Source organism: Mirounga leonina, unplaced genomic scaffold (assembly GCF_011800145.1).
Source record: "Mirounga leonina isolate KUSES-001 unplaced genomic scaffold, KU_Mleo_1.0 Mir_91, whole genome shotgun sequence".
NCBI lineage: Eukaryota > Metazoa > Chordata > Mammalia > Carnivora > Phocidae > Mirounga > Mirounga leonina.
The window spans coordinates 47,086,127-47,106,833 of NW_023270839.1; the positions used below are offsets into that span (position 1 = coordinate 47,086,127).

At 38.5% G+C, this 20,707-nt stretch overlaps 1 protein-coding gene across 2 annotated transcripts in view; it reads right to left on the minus strand.

The window, feature by feature from the left end:
* Nucleotides 1-18,866, minus strand: part of NPTN (neuroplastin) — a 71,558-nt gene extending 52,692 nt beyond the window's left edge. Inside the window, exon 1 of one of the 2 annotated variants that reach the window (XM_034994468.1) lies at nt 18,679-18,866. In XM_034994468.1, coding sequence (XP_034850359.1) covers nt 18,679-18,769 — 91 coding nt within the window. In that variant the 5' untranslated portion in view covers nt 18,770-18,866. The remainder of the gene's footprint in view (nt 1-18,678) is intronic. The other variant, XM_034994469.1, reaches the window with a different exon arrangement.
* Between the last annotated feature and the right edge of the window lie 1,841 nt (nt 18,867-20,707).

Here is a 20,707-nt window from a genome sequence, read left to right on the forward strand (position 1 = left end):
GTAACTGAATGTCTCTGAAAACAAATTCATTGTAACAGCACCCAACCTTTACTGATCATTTATGTGTCAAGCATAGTGCAAAGCATATTACATAATCTAACTCACTTCATTAAAATAGAGTCTACTGCTTAAGACTGTTGTTGCCATTCTACAGATAAGCAGAAGCAGGATGCACACCCTGGCAGTTATGATTCCAGAGTTCAAAACACTACACTATTTTGCCTGACAGTAATGCTTTGTTTACTATGGACAATTAGAACTAAATAATATCTTATATACATTATGTAATCCAAAAATATTTTATCTTAGAATGACTATCACACAGTGTATTCTACTTTTCCCTCGTCAATGTTCCCAGTTCAGGCCTTTATCAATTTACAACCATCCCAGATTATCTAAGTTACCTATATGGAAATTCTATGTGGGTCTATGATTTTACAAAGTATTTGGCATTACTGTGACCTACTGTTTTAAGCCAGTGTTCCTAGCTAATAAACTGGAACTTAGTAGATTTCTAGTTCTTACTGGCAGATCCCCAAGGTGGTTGCTAAAACCACACACCCTGAAGATTTTCCTCCCACAGGATGAAAACTAATAGCACTTTCAATCCTTTTCCAGGCAGGGACTTAACAGCATACCTCTGCACTCCTATCTTGTGCATATTCTCGAATTTCAAAACTCAAAGCAAATGACAAGCAGGTCTTTCTCATAAAGAGTCTGATAAATCTTGCAATAAAAATTATTTTACCAAGTCATAGGATGATTACCTTTGTGCTATTTTATAGATTCTGCCTTAAAGAGATCATCTCTTCTTTTGGTCTTATAACTATGGACAAATCTATTAGTATAAATATTTCAATCACTGACTTTGCAAAGTATCCACAGGACCTCTCCGAGGCAGCTATCAAGACTGAGCAAGTAGATCGTGAACCAAAGGTAAGATACCTTGTGCAAAAAAAAAAAATTTTTTTTTGCTTCAGTAGTAGGTCTACAAAGAGATCACCCATATCATCAATTTTAAAATTCTGCTCCCCCAACCTTAAGGAGTTTTTGAAACAATTAGGAGATTCCCTCCCCTCCTAAACAGCTCTACTTTTATCTAATTAACAAACTGAGATTCTATTTAATTTTTAAATAAAAAGAAAAAATTTTTCAGCTGCTAAAAGTTGAAACTTAAATCTAATTCTTGCCCCAGTCTGACACTTAACATATACCATTGTCCAAATTCAGTTGCAGTGCCCTTACTAGAATCAAAATATTCTGAATCCTGTTCACTAAAGTTCTATCCACTAAAGTCTGCTCCTTCTTTGATTCCTCAGGAAATCCCCAAATCCAGCAAACAATCCAAATCTGTTATATTCTCCTTTCACAGTTACTTATTTGTAATCTGATCATCTTGTTCCAGGTCTTCATTACCTCCTAACTCCATGATACCTCCTAACTAACTCCGTGATACCTCCTAACTCTGTGATACCTCCTAACTAACTCCGTGACACCTCCTAACAAACTCCATGACACCTCCTAACAAACTCCATGACACCTCCTAACAAGCTCCATAATACCTCCTAACAAACTCCATGATACTTCCTAACTCCATGATACCTCCTAACTCCATGATTATGTAGTACCTCCACCTCCACAATGAGATGGAAGATCAGGTTATTTACTTACCTAGTCTCCCAAACATCAGCAAAATATTGCTGCTTCTCTTGAAAAGGGACAGCAAAATTAAACCCAGAATGCTTCCACTAAAAATTAACAGAGTTGCCCCAGGAATTATCTACATGGTTACGATATTAAACGTGTGAACATTCAAGATTTCTGACAAAAAATATGTCTCAGGATAAAAAAAACAGTACTATATCATTCTTTTTCATTTAATAAAGCTTTTTCCCTGTTTGGAATGAGAAAGGCCCTCGCAGTGGACCAATTTCAATATAAAGAATTCAGTCATCAACAACCTAATTCCCTTCAGTGACAATGAGTAACAATAGATGTATTCTAGAGGCTCCATATACTTACATAAATGAAAATATATGTCACTCCAATTACCATATTTGAAAAAGGCTATAAATACCAAGATAAATTATATCATAATTAGTACTACTAGAGCTTTACAGTCTATAAATTATATGTCTACATAAAACAAGCTTTGAAAGGATACACAAAAGACTAGTAACAGTGCTTGTTCCTGGGGAGTGGGAATCAAGGCATAAAAGAAGGAACTTTAATATTTTACCTTATACACCCAGGTATTATTTGAAATTACCATGTAAGCAAGTCCTTTCATAATTTTTTTAATCTAGTAACTTTCCCCTTTTTTCAAAAACTTAAATAATTCCATGTCAAAAAGGTTAACAACTATCCCAGGCAGGAAGATTTATCCTCCCTGTCTGCTAATATTCCCTCCTGTAGTAAGTTATATCTATCCTTTGAAAATTCAACCTGATGAAAACTTCATTTTATGTTAGGTAGATATGGCTGACAAGTTTATGTATCCGGTTACCTCAGGCTCACCTTGTACTACTGGGCCTCTCAAGTTTTTCCAATGGTGTATTTTGAGAATTTAAGACTCAATACAATTCTTGAGCTGTTTCAGTGACAAAAGGATAGTGTTGCAGAATGGTAAGGTGACACTCTAAGACACTACTAAAAACACATTCCGCTCAAATTCTTACCCATTCTAACTTTAAAGCTGCTAAAATATACATACCTGTTACTGAAATACAAATGCTAGCCATCCCATACTTCTAATGGTAATTTCTCAGCAATTTTTAATTTCTCAGCAATTTTCACTATAGTTTAATGTTGTTCCTAAAGTAAGAACTACTACTCTGTGTACTTTTTTTTTCTTTAATGCACATCAAAATTTGCCCTTTCATCCTAAAGATGTAAAATCTGATTACCCCTAGCACCACCCCCACCCCATAACTGAATTTTAATGTCTACCTGCCACTGGGTAGCAAATTATATGCTCCATAGGCAGACATTTCAGAATGTTTCATGTGCCCTCCACAGTAAGTGGTAGCTTTGCAGGGAAACACTAAAATTTACCAACCCACAGCAAGTACCTTATAGTTTATAATCAATATTCATTACTAGCCACCTGCCTAGAATTTTCTGCCTTGATGTCCTCAGTTCTATAAGGAATTAATTTCCTTTGTGACTAGGCCTCAAAGACTAGCTGAGTTGTTTCTGAAAAATATGGACATTATGACCTTGTGGGGATTAAAAATTTTAAGAGCATGTTAGAAAAATGTCCATCATACAATGAAAATCATTAAACTGCTATTAGGAAAAGCAAAAATACCCAGAAGTCACAATATGCAAACACTCCAGCTCAAAAACATGAGTCAACTAAACTAAACTTTGCATATGACAAGCAGAATAGAATTTGCTACCCCTCTGCCTCAAAAAGATTCAAATACAACAGGACAAAGAATTTAAAAGTACCAAATGTTTATCTAGAAACAATGGAGGATAACAGAAGGGATGAGGCCAAGTAGGTATAGGTAAGACTAAAATTAAGATAGAAAAAATGGGGGGTGGGGGGGAAGGACTTAAAAAAAATTAAATATATACCATATATATGGTATTTAATTATATAATTAAAGCATAAAGCTCTTAAAAAGGACTCAAAACCATATTGTGGAGGAAAACAGACGAACAAGAGAATTCTGAGGACAAGAATAAAGGAATAAAGCACATGTTTCTTGTATTGCCTTAAACATTTAGGTCCCTGTCTTAATGCCTAAAGTTAAAAAGAATTTTCTGCTGCTAAAGTATGAAGACGAGATGTACAGCAAGACATATATATGCCTTTAAAGCATTTTACAAGAACCAAGAAAATGTGGAACTTTTAAAACATTCACTGAACTGGAAGAAAATCACACACGTGAGTTTCCTAGTGACAATCATGTTGCTAAATTTCTAACTCAAGCAACAACTATAAAAATGTCACTACTATAAGCATAATCTAATTTTGAAGGTGCTATAAAGTACTGTAGTACTAGCAATATTACCCACTCTACCATTACTTCAAAAATAAATAGCACTGCAGGGCACCTGGGTGGCACGTCAGTTAAGCATCCAACTCTCGGTTTCCACACAGGTCGTGATCACAGAGTCGTGGATCAGGCCCAAAGTTGGGGTCTGTGCTCAGTGAGGAGCCTGCTTGGGTTTCTCCCTGCCTCTCCCCCTCTGCTCCTCCCCACCCCTTGCACTGTCTCTCTCTCAAATAAATAAATAAATCTTTATAAATAAATAGGTAGATAGCACTGCTAAACACATTATTGCTATGCTAAGGTTGAAAGCCAACCTGAAAGACTAAGGAGGTTGATTGTTTGGAATTAGCATGTTTAGTGTTAGCATCAGGCTCCAAACATCTTAAATGGTTGATAGGTTGTGTGTTAACCCAAAAAAAATCATTTTAATTACTTCCTTGCTTCTATTAAAAATAAAAAGGGACAAATATCTCCCATATTAGAGATTTCAAATTTCATAATCATTTCACTATAAAAACACACAACTAAACTTTCAGATTAAAAAGTAAACCAAGATAACTGAAAGGATAATAGTGAAAGAAACTGTTATCAAACACCTATCTTGTGTCAGGTATCATGCTAGGTGATTTACGTATGCAATCCCATTCTAACACTACTCTATGAGGTGTGCGTTCACCTAATCCACAGATAAGGAAACAAGGATTAAGAGAATTGCCAGGGGGCACGTGGGTGGTTTAGCGGTTAAGTGTCTGCCTTTGGCTCAGGTCATGATCCCAGGCGCCTGGGATGGAGCCCCACATCTGGCTCCCAGCTCAGTGGAGAGTCTGCTTCTCCCTTTCTCTCTCCCTCTGCTCGTGCTCTCTCTCAAATAAATAATCTTTAAAAAAAAAAAAGGGAGAGAGAAAATTGCCAAAAATCAGGACTCCAATCAAATGCCTCAGGTTTTAAAATTCATAATAGCCTTTGGTAAAGAGCATGCAAAACGGGGCCCACTGACAGTTTTATTTGACCAGTATTTTTAGAAGTCCAACTTGCAGTGTTTTCACAAAGCATGTATTGTATTCTCCAGTTTAGCAAACGGTACTTGCCTAGCTTTTGCAATAAATGAGTTTGCAGCCCCTGCTCTAGTGCATGTTAACCAAAAGATAAAAACAAGTGAACAGCTGCTCTCCTTGCCTTTCCATTCCTAGAAGAGGTGTGGCTTTGACCAATGGTTGTCCTGGGGACTAGGTACTATAATCCTCTATCTAAGGATACTTACAAGTGGAGGGACTCATAGAAGTATTTTCAGTGGAGACTGTTCTGCCTTTTATGGAGCATTCTGGAAATTTGTGGGTATACTTTTGGTTGACACGTGATTGATTACTAGCCTCTAGAGGGTCAGGTCCAAGGATCCTCAACATCCCACAAAATAGGATACGTCTTAAACAACAGAGTTGTCCCTCTTCCTACACTACTTTCAAATGGCATTCAAGATGAAAAACTTGGTTCTGAACCTAGAACCTCTGTTTTAAATATAACACACAAAGTATTCTTACATGGTTTTAATCTTCACTCAGTTTTCCAGGAATGTAACTACCATGTAGAGTGAGAATAGACCGGACTTTGTTTCATTTGGAACTTCACCAAAGCTGTTCACCTTCTCAAAAAATGACATTGTCAACAGCAGTGCCACCTGTGGTATTTGAGTCACCTTTACAGCAAGACTACTGCATTTGTAACTGTCACATTCTTGGTTTTTCTTGGCTACCTCATTGCCTTCCTGTGCAGCCATGCCTAAACATTCGGACCAAACTATTGTATTATTATTTTCTCCTTTATATTACATTTAGGGCATTACATTTTTTTTTCTTAATGTGTAGGTAGAGTAAAACACCTATGAATTTCATTCAGGATGAATAAAGGATAGTAAGAATAGTAAAGGAGAGTTACAAAAATGCGTTAAGAAAGAGGATACAGAAGGGCACCTGGGTGGCTCAGTCGTTAAGCGTCTGCCTTCGGCTCAGGTCATGATCTCAGGGTCCTGGTATCGAGCCCCACATCGGGCTCCCTGCTTGGCGGGAAGCCTGCTTCTCCCTCTCCCACTCCCCCTGCTTGTGTTCCTGCTCTCGCTATGTCTCTCTCTGTCAAATAAATAAATAAAATCTAAAAAAAAGAGGATACAAAATATACTTGACTACTGTCATCTATCTAGGGCAAGGAGGGAACGGGCATGAAGGGTAACAGGATGTCCCTATAACCAGATTTAACTTGAGATGACAGCAGTACTGGGAAGGACACTTCAAAGATTATAGAAATTCAGTATCAGCTTTCCCCAGGAGAGGGAGGATAATTCAGTGAAACACATTCTTAAAAAAAAAAAAAAAAAAAAAAAGGGGGCATCTGGGTGGCTCAGTCAGTTAAGCGTCCAACTCTTGATTTCAGCCCAGGTCATGATCTCAGGGTAGTGAGACAGAGCCCACATCGGACTCCATGTTGGGTGTGGAGCCTGCTTAAGATTCTTCTCTCTCTCCCATCCCCTCTCTGCCCCTCCCTCACTTCTAAAAAGAATAAAATAAATAAAATAATAAAATAAAATAAAATTCACATTCTAAGATGGTCATCATTTGTCAGAAAAACCAACCTTGAAATAATCTTGCCCTTCTCGTTAGCATTTCATTTTCCTCCTCAATTTCCTATAAACCACCAGAGTTGCAGTTAACCTATAAGGGTAAATACTTTATAAAGTACAAGGCCCTATAACTCAAAGCTATACATACATGCCACTTTACAATATAGCAGTTTATAAAGCACTTTCCCACACATTATCATTTAATTTAATGAAAACCCTATGGATTAAGTACTAACCTAATTTTAAAAACAGAAACCATGGCAACTAAAATGGAAATAGGAATTCAAGGCTACTGCCAAATCCAGTACTTTTTCTATTCAACTACACTGCCCCACAAAATAACATTTTAACACAGTTTTTATTTACATTTTATATTCACAGTGGGGACATAGTATCAGTTTATCTTGTAATATGGTCTCCAACTGAGTTTAGACATCAAATTTAAACTACACTAATTTTCTAGTTTCATAAAAACCATGAATTATTTTGAACACCTCTTAAAACTGCCTTAAATATATTTAAAATAAATATGTGTACGTATAGGTATGATCATGCTTTATGTTACTTAATATCCTTAATATCATTCATGCTAGAACCTTTTTTTTTTTTTAATTTATTTGAGAGAGAGAGAGTGACAGCACAAGCAGGAGGGGCAGAGGGAGAGGGAGGACAGAATCTCAAGCAGACTCTCTGCTGAGCATGGAGCCCAATGGGGGCTCAATCCCAGGACCCCAAGATCATGACCTGAGCTGAACACCAAGAGTCGGATGCTTAACTGACTGTGCCACCCAGGCGCCCCCACCCTGGAACATACACATTGTGCAATTCTTGTTATTCTTATAGCTGCCTCACCCTGGCCCACACCAAAAGACAGAAGGTAAAATCTTATACCAAATTACTGATATAGGGTGACACACCTCTCTGGTCAAAGACCTTGTAACTAAAGCTCATGAAACCATGATTTTTCTTAGTATTAAAAACTTACCTGTAAAGAAATCACATCCGTCAACTGCAGAGCTAACATCTACCTTCTGACTCTCTAAATCAGGTGGTTATAATTCAGCAAATGAAAAATTAGAATAGAAACCACTAGGAGGAAAAGGGTGTGTGGTCAGTCACATCTTCACTCATATACATTTCTCTTCTTCCATGCTAAGAATGCAAATATATTCCAAGCCCCAAGGTAAAAATCTGAAAAAGGACAATCCTTGAATGAATAGCCCCAAAATCATCTTTATCATATACCCTCAGGCAATAGTGCCCTAAATTTTAAAATATTTTAGGTAAGGAGAAAAGAGGGGAGTTGATAAAATAACCACCTAAGAGCTTGTGCTCACATCCTTCCTGAAAATAGCTTCAATTTTTAAAGAATAAAAATCCTACTCTGTCAAATATAACAAAATTGAAGAAAACATATATAGAAATGTGAGTAACCAAAATAAAACACTACCCTAAACTATAATTTCTCACACAAAATTTGCAATATGACAATATGCAAATTTTAATATGACAATTTTGGTCATATTAAATCTACTTTAAAAAGATTTATTTTAATACACAAAACTCACCAAATTATAAGATGCTTTGTCACTTAAGTTCTAAACGGAAAACCAAAATAGGGGAAGAAAAAAAAAAGACCTTCTTCTAAGGTTGCCAGATTTAGCAAATAAAAATTCTTTTTTTTTTTTTGAAGATTTTATTTATTTATTTGAGAGAGAGAATGAGAGAGAGAGAGAGAGAGCTTGAGAGGGGTAGGGTCAGAGGGAGAAGCAGACTCCCCGCTGAGCAGGGAGCCCGATGCGGAACTCGATCCCGGGACTCCAGGATCATGACCTGAGCCAAAGGCAGACGCTTAACCAACTGAGCTACCCAGGCGCCCCGCAAATAAAAATTCTTTGTTGTTTATCTGAAACTCAAATATAACTGAGCATCGTACATTTTATCTGGCAACCCTATACTCTGAACTAATTAAAGTGAGCTCTCACCTCTACCAAAGTATTACAGCATCAGCTCCCACTCAAAGAATAGGCTAGGGCTTCTATCACAGCAGAATTTTGACCAATGAAGTCTTTTTTTTTTTTTTTTAAAGATTTTGTTTATTTATTTGAGAGAGAGAATGAGATAGAGAGAGCATGAGAGGGGGGAGGGTCAGAGGGAGAAGCAGACTCCCTGCTGAGCAGGGAGCCCGATGCGGGACTCGATCCCGGGACTCCAGGATCATGACCTGAGCCGAAGGCAGTGGCTTAACCAACTGAGCCACCCAGGCGCCCAGACCAATGAAGTCTTAAAGAGTTAGTCTGGCAGTGCTTTATTCCTGTTGATAAGGTTTTCTTTAAGAGCAGACATTTACCATATAAAAAATGCCTATTTTCTAAGAGCCAAAGGTTAAACTTTTACTAGGTTCAATGCAGTATGAACTCTTATAAAGTTTATGGTTCTATATGTGTAAAACCCAAACTGGGAAAGTTTCATAATGTAGGTTTTTTATAACTAAACAAAAAAAATTTGTTCATAAAGATTATGATAAACAGAATCCTGTTTTCAGTATGACAGGCAGATCCTAAAAGCTACTTTAATGGATTCCAAAGTTAATCTGCCATTTTTCTTGAATTCATAATCATAGAACTTTAGTGTTGAAAACTAATCTCTGACCCTTAGAAATTTCTGGATATCCCATTTCACTTCGTATTTCCATAAAAGTTTTTTCTATTATTGAGCTCTTAAGCAAGTACTAGATGTAAAGGAAAGAGATCCTCCCTTTTGTTTTATGAGGCCCCTCTCCTCTCAACCAGCTCTTTGCCCTACTTATAAACAGCTCCGACAATGAGTGAGAGCAAATAACTATTCTTCTGCTCGTTTCATTAAAATCATCTTCTTAATACTAAGCCCATACTTTTCCTCCTCATGCTCTAGGCCACTGCTCTTTGATAGAGCCCATCCATCTTTGGAGACTGCCTAATTCCCTTACTTCATTTATACTGCTACCTTGAAAGTATTAATAGATAATCACATCCCCCTAGTGCTCCCTTTTCCTGAATTTAGCTCCTTCAGGCTTTTGTCCTAAGGCTTATGCTACCATCAGTGTAGAATTATCTGCATTTTATCTTAAATGTGGCTGGAAAGTGTCCATAATTATTGAGAGTTCTATCCTAGTAAGAAAACAGTAACACTGTTAGTAGTGCCATTAGTTTTGATATGTGATCACTAGGTTATTTTTCTAAGGGTAATTCAATGACAGTTCCCTGGAAGTTATGTGAAACCTCTTTATAGTTGCTCTTTTCTAGGTAGCAGTTTCCTGGTTTGCATTAAGGCCATTTATTTCATCTTCCTTGGTGAATGATTTGATACTCAGCATTAACAAATAGAATTTCAATGCTGGAGCTGCTATGCTATTTTTCCAGTTGTTCCACAATGGTTTCCAACCTGCTGAACTTGTATAATCGAAAAATCCTCAGTTAAATTTAACATATTCCTTCAATCTATGGATTGAAAAGTATTTCAATACTTTTGAAAGCCTTGCTGGCTCAGTCAGTAGAGCATGTGACTCCTGATCTCAGAGTTTTGAGTTAAAGCCCCACACTGGATGTAGAGATTACTTAAAAAATAAAATCTTTGAAAGAAAGGGACAGGGGGAGAAAAGTATTCAGATAGTTGTCAACACAGGATAAGAACATATTGTTACCTTATTTCCCTCAAAGCAGTGTCTAAAAATGAGTAAACTTGCTACTCTAGGATCTTAAACATGAAAGGCTAACGATTCTTCAGTGATGGTTCTGTTTTCTTTTTCCCTCCTTCCCTGTGGCCAGTGCTCAAGTCATTTTGTACCCACCAGCAAAATGCCTCAGACAATGGCATCAGAGTAAGCATTCAGTTCTGAATAGAAGTGCTCCCAGTCCTGTACTCAACCAATAACTCAAAGGCAGGGGCTAGGGAATAAGGAACAGAAGTTCTAATTTAAAAGGACAACTAAAGGGGCACCTTAGTGGCTCAGGTCATGATCTCAGAGCCCTGAGATCCGAGCCCTGTCTCGTTGAGCCCTGGCTTCAGTGGGAGTCTGCTTGAGATTCTATTCTCTCTCCCCCTCTGCCCCTCCACCCCGCCCCCCTATGCGCTCTCACTCTCTCAAATCTTTAAAAAAATAATAAAAGGACAACTAAACATACTAAACATACTAGAAAACTTATGCTTTGATTATGATTATGATATTCAAACTACTGTAGCTTCCCCTAGTTCAGATAGGAAAAAGTCAATACTATATATATGTAATGGCTAATGTATTAATTCAACAACGCTGTATTTTCCTTATTAACAGTACATGTTGATATTACTGACAAATGCCTCAGATATTGTACAAAATGTTACATACTTGTGCTCACTTCGGCAGCACATATACAAAATGTTACATACTTACGCATATACTTAGTCACAAATAAAATCTGTATTTCTGGATCACAAACAAAAGTGTTAAAGCCTTTCTCTAAAGAGCTTTTATATTTTTAGAATCATTTCAACATAATTGTGAACCAAATCATTTCTATTTTACTAACACAAGCTAATCCCTACTAACTGCATTTCAGCATCTAGAAAATTTGTTTGTAATGTTAATTTTTCAAGTTATTTTTAAATTAATAAGCAGCAAGGATGTACTTATAACTCTTGAAACTAGATGAAGAGTATATGGGAGTTTATTACATTACTCACTCTACTTTTTATATGTTTGAAATTCTAACAAAAATGTAAAAAAAGAAAACAAGGAAATGGACCTACTTAACAAATACGAAGAAGTATAATGAATAAATTAATAAACAGAGACTTGAACACACCGTTTCTAAGGACTATAAATCTAGGAACTTCCTTAGATTTAATTCAGGTAATAGATTGCCTTGTTCAACTATAATGGAAAGGTTTAGGTCTAAAAAAATACATAAGAGACAGGAGAAACAAAGCCATAAATAGAAAACAAACCTCCTCAATGGATAATATAATTATTTAACTGTGCCTCATTGTCTCTTCATTGCCTCTACAATAGTCAACTACTTTTCCACCAATAGAAAGAATACAAAATATCTACCTACCTGGCAGTGATTTTCATTTCTTAAAATGTTTAATTCACACTGGCAATTTTCCCAGTGAGTTTAATATAAGAACTCTGTAACACACCATTCTGCCTTCCTGAAACAAAAACTACAAATGTTGTCTGAAATAGGTTTACAGGCAGTTGGATTTCAAAACAGTGCATGCCTCAAAAATCAGTTTTTCTTATTTCCAGAAAGTAAGTTTCTAAACACTTATTAAAACATAAAGCATTCTCTCCCTAGGCCCTTTACGCATTAGAGGTACCTAAGCTGTGCGGTCAATTGTGTAATTTTAGAACTGGAAAGGAATTTTGACATTATCTAGTCAAAGTGGTTTTCAAATACTGTATCAGGAAGAAAAGAAGAATCAATGGCGTAACAATTTATATACACAAGCACACTTACTTTTTTTACTGCATCATACTGCATATGGAACATCTTGCCTTGTTAGTATTCTATCAGAAAAGGACTTGACATTTTGTCTTGTACAATATTTTACATTTAACCACTTTTAGAATGTGAGTATACATTTGGACAGGATTAAAACTACTGGTACAATCTGTAACTTAATGTTTTCTGATAATAGAAACTTACATAATATATAGAACCCTGACACTTTCAGAATGATTTCACATCTCATTTATATTTCACTGTCTAGTCAATTTGAAGCAATACTTGGGTGTAATGATATAAATTAAGATAAAACAAAGGGAAACAAAGCCTATCAATACTGATATATTTCTGGAAAATACCATAAAATATACAAGCTTATAGTAATTAGGATTATTTGGAAAGAAAGCCAGTCTTAAAACATTCCATAATTGTTTTCAGAAATGCAAAAGAATGCCATTCACTACTTTTTAGTACAAGGAAATTAATACAAGATGTTTCCATCAAAGCTGACCACAATCTGTTTTAATAAAGAGATAGGACTGGATTTTTAAAACCTGAAACATAAACAAGAAACAAAAAACCAGCAGGTGGGTGAGGAACATTAAACATGTCTCCCACTAACTTACTGTATGCAAATAAATGTGGATACTTATGAAATTCTTTAAACCCCATTTCTACACAGACCAATTAGAAGTTCTGAGCAATCAGGTCAAAATAACCTCGTTAATTAGGTTTGATTAATAAATGTATATCTTTGTATTTACATAAAAACAAACAAACAAAAGGCCTACTCTCAGTTTTAGATAACATAGTAAACTGGAATTAGGTACAAATCTTGACTCCCTCTCCTAAATTGAACAAATTCTTGAAAAACAGATAACATTTTATTCAGAAATGTTTTTACATTAAGATCACTGCAATATTTCACTTTGAACTCAGTGAGAAGTCTGTGTGTATGTGTGTCTAAGCCTATAAAACCTAACAGTTTATAAATCAACTAATTTTACTGGAGAGGTTTCCTACCTTCCCAAAGCTAATCCTTACCAACTAAAATTAGGAATTCTGGGGGAAAAAAAATTCACAAAAACCTCACAAACAAGTTTAAAAATGCATTATCTAAGGTGTTTAAAATTAAATTCCATGTCATCAATGGCATTTTAAAAAATGCCATGTAAAATGATAATGTTTTAAGAGACACACTCAAAGGCAAGCCAATTGTTCACAGGAGGTGATTTTATACCTTTTTTTTTTTTTTTTAACATTGATGTGTGAATTTACTTTAGAGGTCCCTGCTCTATTTATTTTCTGACAGATTCCATTTTTCCAGATGCTCCTCAAATGAAGATTTATTCCTGTCTTACATCCCACTTTTCTTCTTGTACTACTGAAGCCTTTCTTGTCTTTCCCTTTCTCTTAGAACTTTATTCTCTACTTCTGATCCTGCCCAGATTGTGCTCTCACTGCAAACAAAAATGGAATAGATGCAAAAAAGTTTTCACATAATTCACCTCTTCCAAAACTTATTTGCATAATTTTACTCAAACTTTTTTGAACATCTCCCGCAAAATATCCAAGTTATTGTTTTTCTACACTTCATTTGTGTAGATGTTAGCTACTTGTTACCTTCCCAAACTATCTTGTAAACAAAAATTTTTACATAGATCCAGCAAAGTATCAGATTTTACATACATCTTACTTTGAAAAAGTACCTCAAACTAAGTAAATGAAAACATGTCCAGGGACGCCTGGGTGGCTCAGATGGTTAAGCGTCTGCCTTCGGCTCAGGTCACGATCCCAGAGTCCTGGGATCGAGTCCCGCATCGGGCTCCCTGCTAGGCGGGGAGCCTGCTTCTCCCTCTGCCACTGCCTCTCTCTATCTCTCTCTGACTCTCATGAATAAATAAAACAAACAAACAAACAAACAAAAAAAAAAAAAAAAGAAAAAGAAAAAGAAAACATGTCCAAATCATCGGAACACTTATATCTGGTCATATCTGTCCATCTTTGCAAACCCAGTTAAACAATTACTTTTATTTAAAAAAATAATAAAGACAAGACAGTAACATTTTGCCTTTTACTAACGTCTAAAGATATGCTCTAGAGAAAATACTTCACATCAAAATTGTATTGAGAAAAAGAAGGATTCCTTCAAGACAAACTTGCCTAATTTCTCATGAAGATTTGAATAACTCAAAGTCAGACCTGCAATGATCTTCACTCTTAATTCATGGTAAATGTTTGGACTGTGGAGCACATTTATATTTAAGGGCTTTTATTTCCTTTTGTTGTTTTAAACCTTGGTGTATTAACAGGTCAGGTCTATTAAGTCTGACAACACAAAAACCCCATCTGCATCTCTTTCTAATTCGAAACCAGTAACCTTGAAAAACAAAGACTAAGAGCCCAGGAAGAATCCTGACTTAGTAACATGGCCTTTCCACCGGAGACCCAAGACAAATTTTTCATGCCTAGGTGCTCCATTCTATCAGTAGTGACACTTATCAGTTGCCTGAGAGACTGGAGGCTTATAATCCTTAGGAAACGCTTTATTCCAAGGCAAACTATTTCTTCTGGTCATTTAAAATCTTATTTGGATTAATTATGTTAAGATCTCTTGCTTGACATCTGGCATGTCATTTGCACCACAGATGCTGTAGGTAACATCTGTCTTCTGTCACTCATTTCAGTTCACCCAAAGAAGAGATGCATAATCAATAGCAAGTACATGTCTAAAAACATACAGAGAGAAAATTGCCAAACCACTGAAGCAAACAGCACTCAACAGAAAAGAAAAAGATTTGTGAATCATCTATTGCTAATACTGGCACTGTTACATATGACAATGTTCACAACTATCTAGTATCACCCAAGCAAAACGGTTTCTTAAAATTTCGCTCATTAATAATAAAATTCATTAGACTCCTTATTTTCTCCCACTAAGCACTGTTAATTATCAAATTTTATATTTTCAGTATGAATACACTGCATTTCTACACTCCACTCCACATTCATTCATTAGTTAACATCTCCAACACTCCCACTGTGTGCCAGGCACTACATTCAGCTTCTCTTTTTCACAACAATGGGATTCTATGAAAAGATGATACCTAACCCATATGAAAGATATTTAGTTCACTGAAAGAAAAAGAAAGGCATAAAATCTCCCTGACAATGAAAATATAAACTTCCTCACCAGAATTTGCAATTGCAGACGCAGCGCAGCTGGTCACTTAAAGTTACATAAGCAAAAGCACAAATCTCTCTGTTCAGGGCCTTCAAAATGGCCTACTTAATTTTATTCAAGATGGTGAGTAGCATTAACAATTTGTGCTCAACATATACATGATGAAAAACAAGTAATTAATAATGCTACTTTTTAAGGAATAACAACAGTAACGGCGAACACTATAAAGAGCATTTAGTACATATAGTTACTGTTATGCTACATAATGTAGCATATGGCACATATAGTAACATATAGTAACATATGTTACATATAGTAACAAATGTTACATATAGTAAAAATTCCCTCCTTACTGAAACCCACTTATATGCCAGGCAGAAATGTAAGTGCTTTATAACCATTATCTCATTTAATCTTCACATCATCCCTAGGAGATTGGCATTATTATAAATTTCCTTTTACAGATGATAAAACCGAAGCTTGGAAGTATTAAGCACTTTATACAAGATCACTTAGCTAGAAGAGCTGGGACTCAAACCCAGGTCTATCAGGATCCAAAGGCTGTGCTCTTGATCACCATCTAACACGGCTTTGTTTACCCTTATTCAATTTTAAAGTCTAAAGTTTTTGAATGTTTTATCAGAAAGGTTACTTTTTAAAAACAAGTTGCTTCCTTTAAAATGAATTACATCTTTCTTGATACATACAAAAAAGCAACACCTTGACTAAGGATTTTACTTTAAGCTGTGGTCCTACAAGTCTAAAATTTGGATGAGAAAGTCTATCTGAATGTAAGCCTTGAGTCTCTATGGTAATGGGTCACAGTTGAGAAGCAAGAGGCTTGAAGGTCATCAGTCAAACTCTTCATTTTAGGAAAAAATCAAAGAGACCTTTTGAAAAACATTCATAATCAGTCTAAACTACCACATACCTAATCCAGAAACACTTAGGTTTGGAGGGTTTTTTTTTTTTTTTCTAAGTCATCATTTTAAATAAATAATCTTAACATTTTGACATCATACAAAGCATGGTATCCATTTCTGATGCACTATAAAACACAAACTCCATGACAAGAGGTCAGACTCTTACAGGGCTATTACCCATTGAAAGCATGAATCTTATCATAAAACATGTTATAGAAAGCTATAAAATGGCATCCTTCCCTATATGGACTCAAACACACAAAAACACAGCCATTTCTTCCTTAAATTAAATTTACATTCATTTGGGTCAACTATAGGGCTAAGCTTCACTTCACCAGTCAGGTCATATGACTGAATTCAAGCTCATTTCAAGGAAAAGCTGCACTATGCCGTATTTAGAACACATATCACTGAGAATAGCCAGTCGAGTCTTTGGTAGGCCTATCCAGAAACATTGCTTTAGTTGCTAAGAAACTACAATTTCGCCGTATTATAAATCATTGAAAGAAGCTAAGCCATGTTAAGATCAAGAATCTCTCACCTATCATGCCAAATGAAACCATGTTATTTCCACAAATCAAATAGCTGAAATTAGCATTGGGCTCCTTTAAGTCATATTGTTAACACAGACTAAAAACTGATGAGACGAATCAGACTAACTCTACCCCGCCTTCCACAGTGGCCTCAAGCTTTGGAGGAAACCGAAAAATACCCAACCGACTTCACATACTCAATGCTAGAGACTGAAAAATATTTCCCTCCTGACCCCTGCAGTGATAATTCAAGGCCATGAAGCATACATAAGATTTGATTAGTGCAATCTGGTACAACAAACACTTATATTTAACTGATGGTGCTTTTTCAATCGTTTATTGATATATTTTCACCATAATCTTCAGCATTTTAAGCCCAGACTCTCCATAAGATACTTAACTCCATTGGCTCTATCACTGATTTAAAAAAAAAAAAAAAAAAAAGAAAGCCATTAAATTCCAACTATTCTAACAAGAGTAATTTTAAATTGTTCTAGTATAACGAGACACTGAGGAATTAGCAAAAATAATTTCTAGTTCACTCTCTAGTAGGGACTTCTCATAAATTCTTTCCTATAAAAATATTTTTAAACCTCTTAAAGGCTGTTTCCACAAAAGCAGAAACTAGTTCACAGTATTTTTCACCTCTGAAAGATCAGTTCAGCAGTGAATTGTAACGTCTTCACCAGTCAGAATCTTTTTTGTCTTGATCCCCCATCACCATGATTTTCCACGATTTCTCCATCTTCTCTAAAGAGCTTCAGTTCAAAACCTAATTGTTTCCACTATAGACTGCACACATCTCAGGAACTACTTTCGTGGTCCTCAGAAATAATGTCTGTTCTGCTTTCAAACTTTTAGATCTTTAAAACCCACTTCTTCCATCTCCCTCTCTTCAGTCAGATTCAGTTCCACCACTGCAGTTCCAGTTACGTGTCTCTGTCTTCCCAAAGGCCTAAACAATATCATACAGCACTCGCCACAACTCAGCTCCTCCCGTCCCTAATATACCCTCCACACTGCAAACCAACATTACACCCCCGGCTTCCTGCATTTTACTCCCTTCCATTATTTTGTCTTTCCCCCACCCCCATCTCTGTACCTAGGCACCCTTATCGCTCTAATAAATATTTCCCCAACCTCCGTTTCAACCCTTTCTCCCCATCCTCTGCTCATTTTTCCTCTCCTTATTTAGAAACTCCTTTTTGCTCTCCCAACCACTACCCTAGAATGCCCAACACTCCACCCTCCTTAGCAAACCCAGCCCTCTTCCCCCATCTCGTTGAGAGCCACAGCTGCTTGTCTTTCCAGATCCCTTACTGCAGCCAACCCACTACCTTAGCTTTCCACCTACCTTCCCTCCACCTCCATATCCAAGGTTCCCTGAGTCTTTACCCCTCCTTGGGGCTCTAGTACTCCGCTCAGTATTCTTCAGGACTCCCCTCCCCCCAGCGTCTCCCTTATTTTTTAAGGATGTCACCGGTCCCACGGGGCCCCCGTAGAATCCTAGATGACCCCAGTGCCCGGGACCCCCATTCTCTTGGGGAGCCTGACTGACACCAATCTCGTCGACTTAAACACAAATACCTGTCTTCTACCACCTTCTCTAAAAGCTGCGCCCCCTCCTCAGCCGCCCCCGCTACTCCAGCTCCTCAGGTCGGCTTCCCGGTGGCCCCTCGCCGACTCGCAGCGACGAGCCCCACGATGTGGAGCCTGTAAGTCAGCAACGCCTCAAGCTCCTAACGGACGCCCCCACCTCTCGGACCGGCGCCTCGGTTCTCACACCCGCGCCTCTTCGAACTCCCGACCGGCATTTCCCCTTGGGTGCGCAGCCCCTCAGACTCTCGACCGGCCCTCTTCCCCTTGCTCCGGCACTTCCTCGGGCCCGGGACGGCCTCCTCCGGTCGCTGGCGTCCCTCGGCCCCCGCCCGGCCCGCCCCCGGCCCCCCGCTTACCGTTCTGAGCGGCGCCTGGCCCTGGGAGGAGGGAGCCAGAGACCAGCAACAGCGAGAGGGCCAGGGCGCTGGGAAGCGACGAGCCCGACATCCTCCCTGCGGAAGACCGAACAGCGAATGGGCCGGGGCCGGAGCCGGGGCCGGGGAAGGGAGGGGAGGGAGGGAGGGGGCGGGCGAGAGCGCGAGGGAGTGAGCGAGGGAGGCAGCAACAGCTACGCTCCGTCCTTCTCCGTCCTCCTCCTACCGCCGCAGCGCCCAAACCTCGCGAGATCTTCTCTCCGGGCCGTGGGCGGCTAAGGAGAGACGGAGGCAAGGCTCGCGAGAAGAGGCGGCCTCGACTGATGCTCCCGCCTCTCAGACTCCGTGTCCCGCCCCTGAGGAAGCTGATTGGCCTAGAGCGAGATGGGTCACGTGCCAAGGGCGCTTCTGGCCACGTGACGGAGCGGCTCCGCTTCTTCGGCCCTGGGGATCCGTAGACTCTGCTTTCTGCTCACCGTTTGTGAAACAGGAGCGCCCATAAATAAGAGGAAGCTTTGGGGACACGACATATTTCCTCCTCTCATCCTGCTTTTCATTTGTTGGAGCCCTTGGCCGCAGCATTTGATGCACCACTGCCTTTTTTACGCCTTCCTCTCATTGTCTCCAATCAAAATCCTGTTACTTCTTCCTTCTGGACTTTGACCTTAGACCCCTACAGGCATCTGGCTCCAACCTTCCTCTTTCACCTGTTTTAATCTTCCAGGCAAAGTGATGTCCTCCCCGTGCGCGATGTTACCTTGTGTTTCCTGCGTCTACCTTTGCTCCCGCCGCTTGAGATGTCCTCCCTTTACGCGCGCTTCTCCTCCTCCTCCCCCATTTCGACCTTATTTTAGTTTCACAGAATCTCAGGGCCTGAAGTTCAGCTAGCCTAACTGTGCATCCATAGACACTAAATTCTACAAGGAAATCATCGTGTATTAACTTACATGAGGAATCTTCAGAAGCATTTTTATGCAGCGAACATTTATTGAGAACCTGCAGGGTACGAAGTTTTCACATCTGCTGTGAAACCCAGATGAAAAAATTTTCCCCATTTTCACGAAGTTCACAACCTAGTCTATCAGGGGAACAAGGAAGAGGACAAATGACTGCATAGCAAAACGACCCATAGGAAAGGAGCCAGCGAAGTGCTCTGCAGTGTGGTCACTTCTGTTTGCATGGAAGTGAAACATGCACTTTTTAAGGGTATTTTTTTTGTACTGCTATCAGCACCGTCAATCTTTAGCCAACAAAGGAGTTTCTGTAGCTTAGCTCATCTCTGAATCAGAGCAGACATCCTGGGGAGTGCCTGTGGAGTGAAATTGTGAGAAGACAAGTAAAGTCCTGGTGATCTGACTCAATTCAAAGATAGAGCTTGGGGAACCAGAAGGAAGGAACACTCACTAAGACCCTCACAGGCTCAAGCCAAAGTAGTCTTAAGCTTTCAACATGAACTGGACAGCTGGTGGTTCCAGACTAAGCTTTTGAGCAAACACTGGGACTACAACTGTCGCATGTTGTTGATGGAAATGAAAGCAATATCCTCCGAGACTTTAGGTGTGTGTGTGACCAAAAGGTTGGCAGGTATCCGAGGATAAAGGCCATTCTGCAGACAGCTGTGTATGAGGGCTGCAAGGCTGCCTGTGGTGAAACAGATTTTCAGCTAGTGGAAGTTTGGTGGGATGCAAACATAACCATAATCAACATCCCCATTTAATTAGGGAGCCTCATAACAAGGGGTCCTTGCAAAATGATTGTGCTCATTTTGTGGGGAGGGAAACTGAGGCCAAGAAACGCGTGACCTGCCCAGGGCCTGAGTGTTAGTGGTAATCATTAGTACCAAACAGTCTGGTTTGACTCCTTCTGGGCTTATGGCAGGAGTGCATTTCCTTGCCCCCTCGAAGTCGGGAGTGGTGTAAGACTTGCTTTGACTGTGAAATATGAGATGACACATATTTTCAAGCAGAAGCATTTCATTGCCATTGCAGACACTATAGGATGCTCTTTTCCT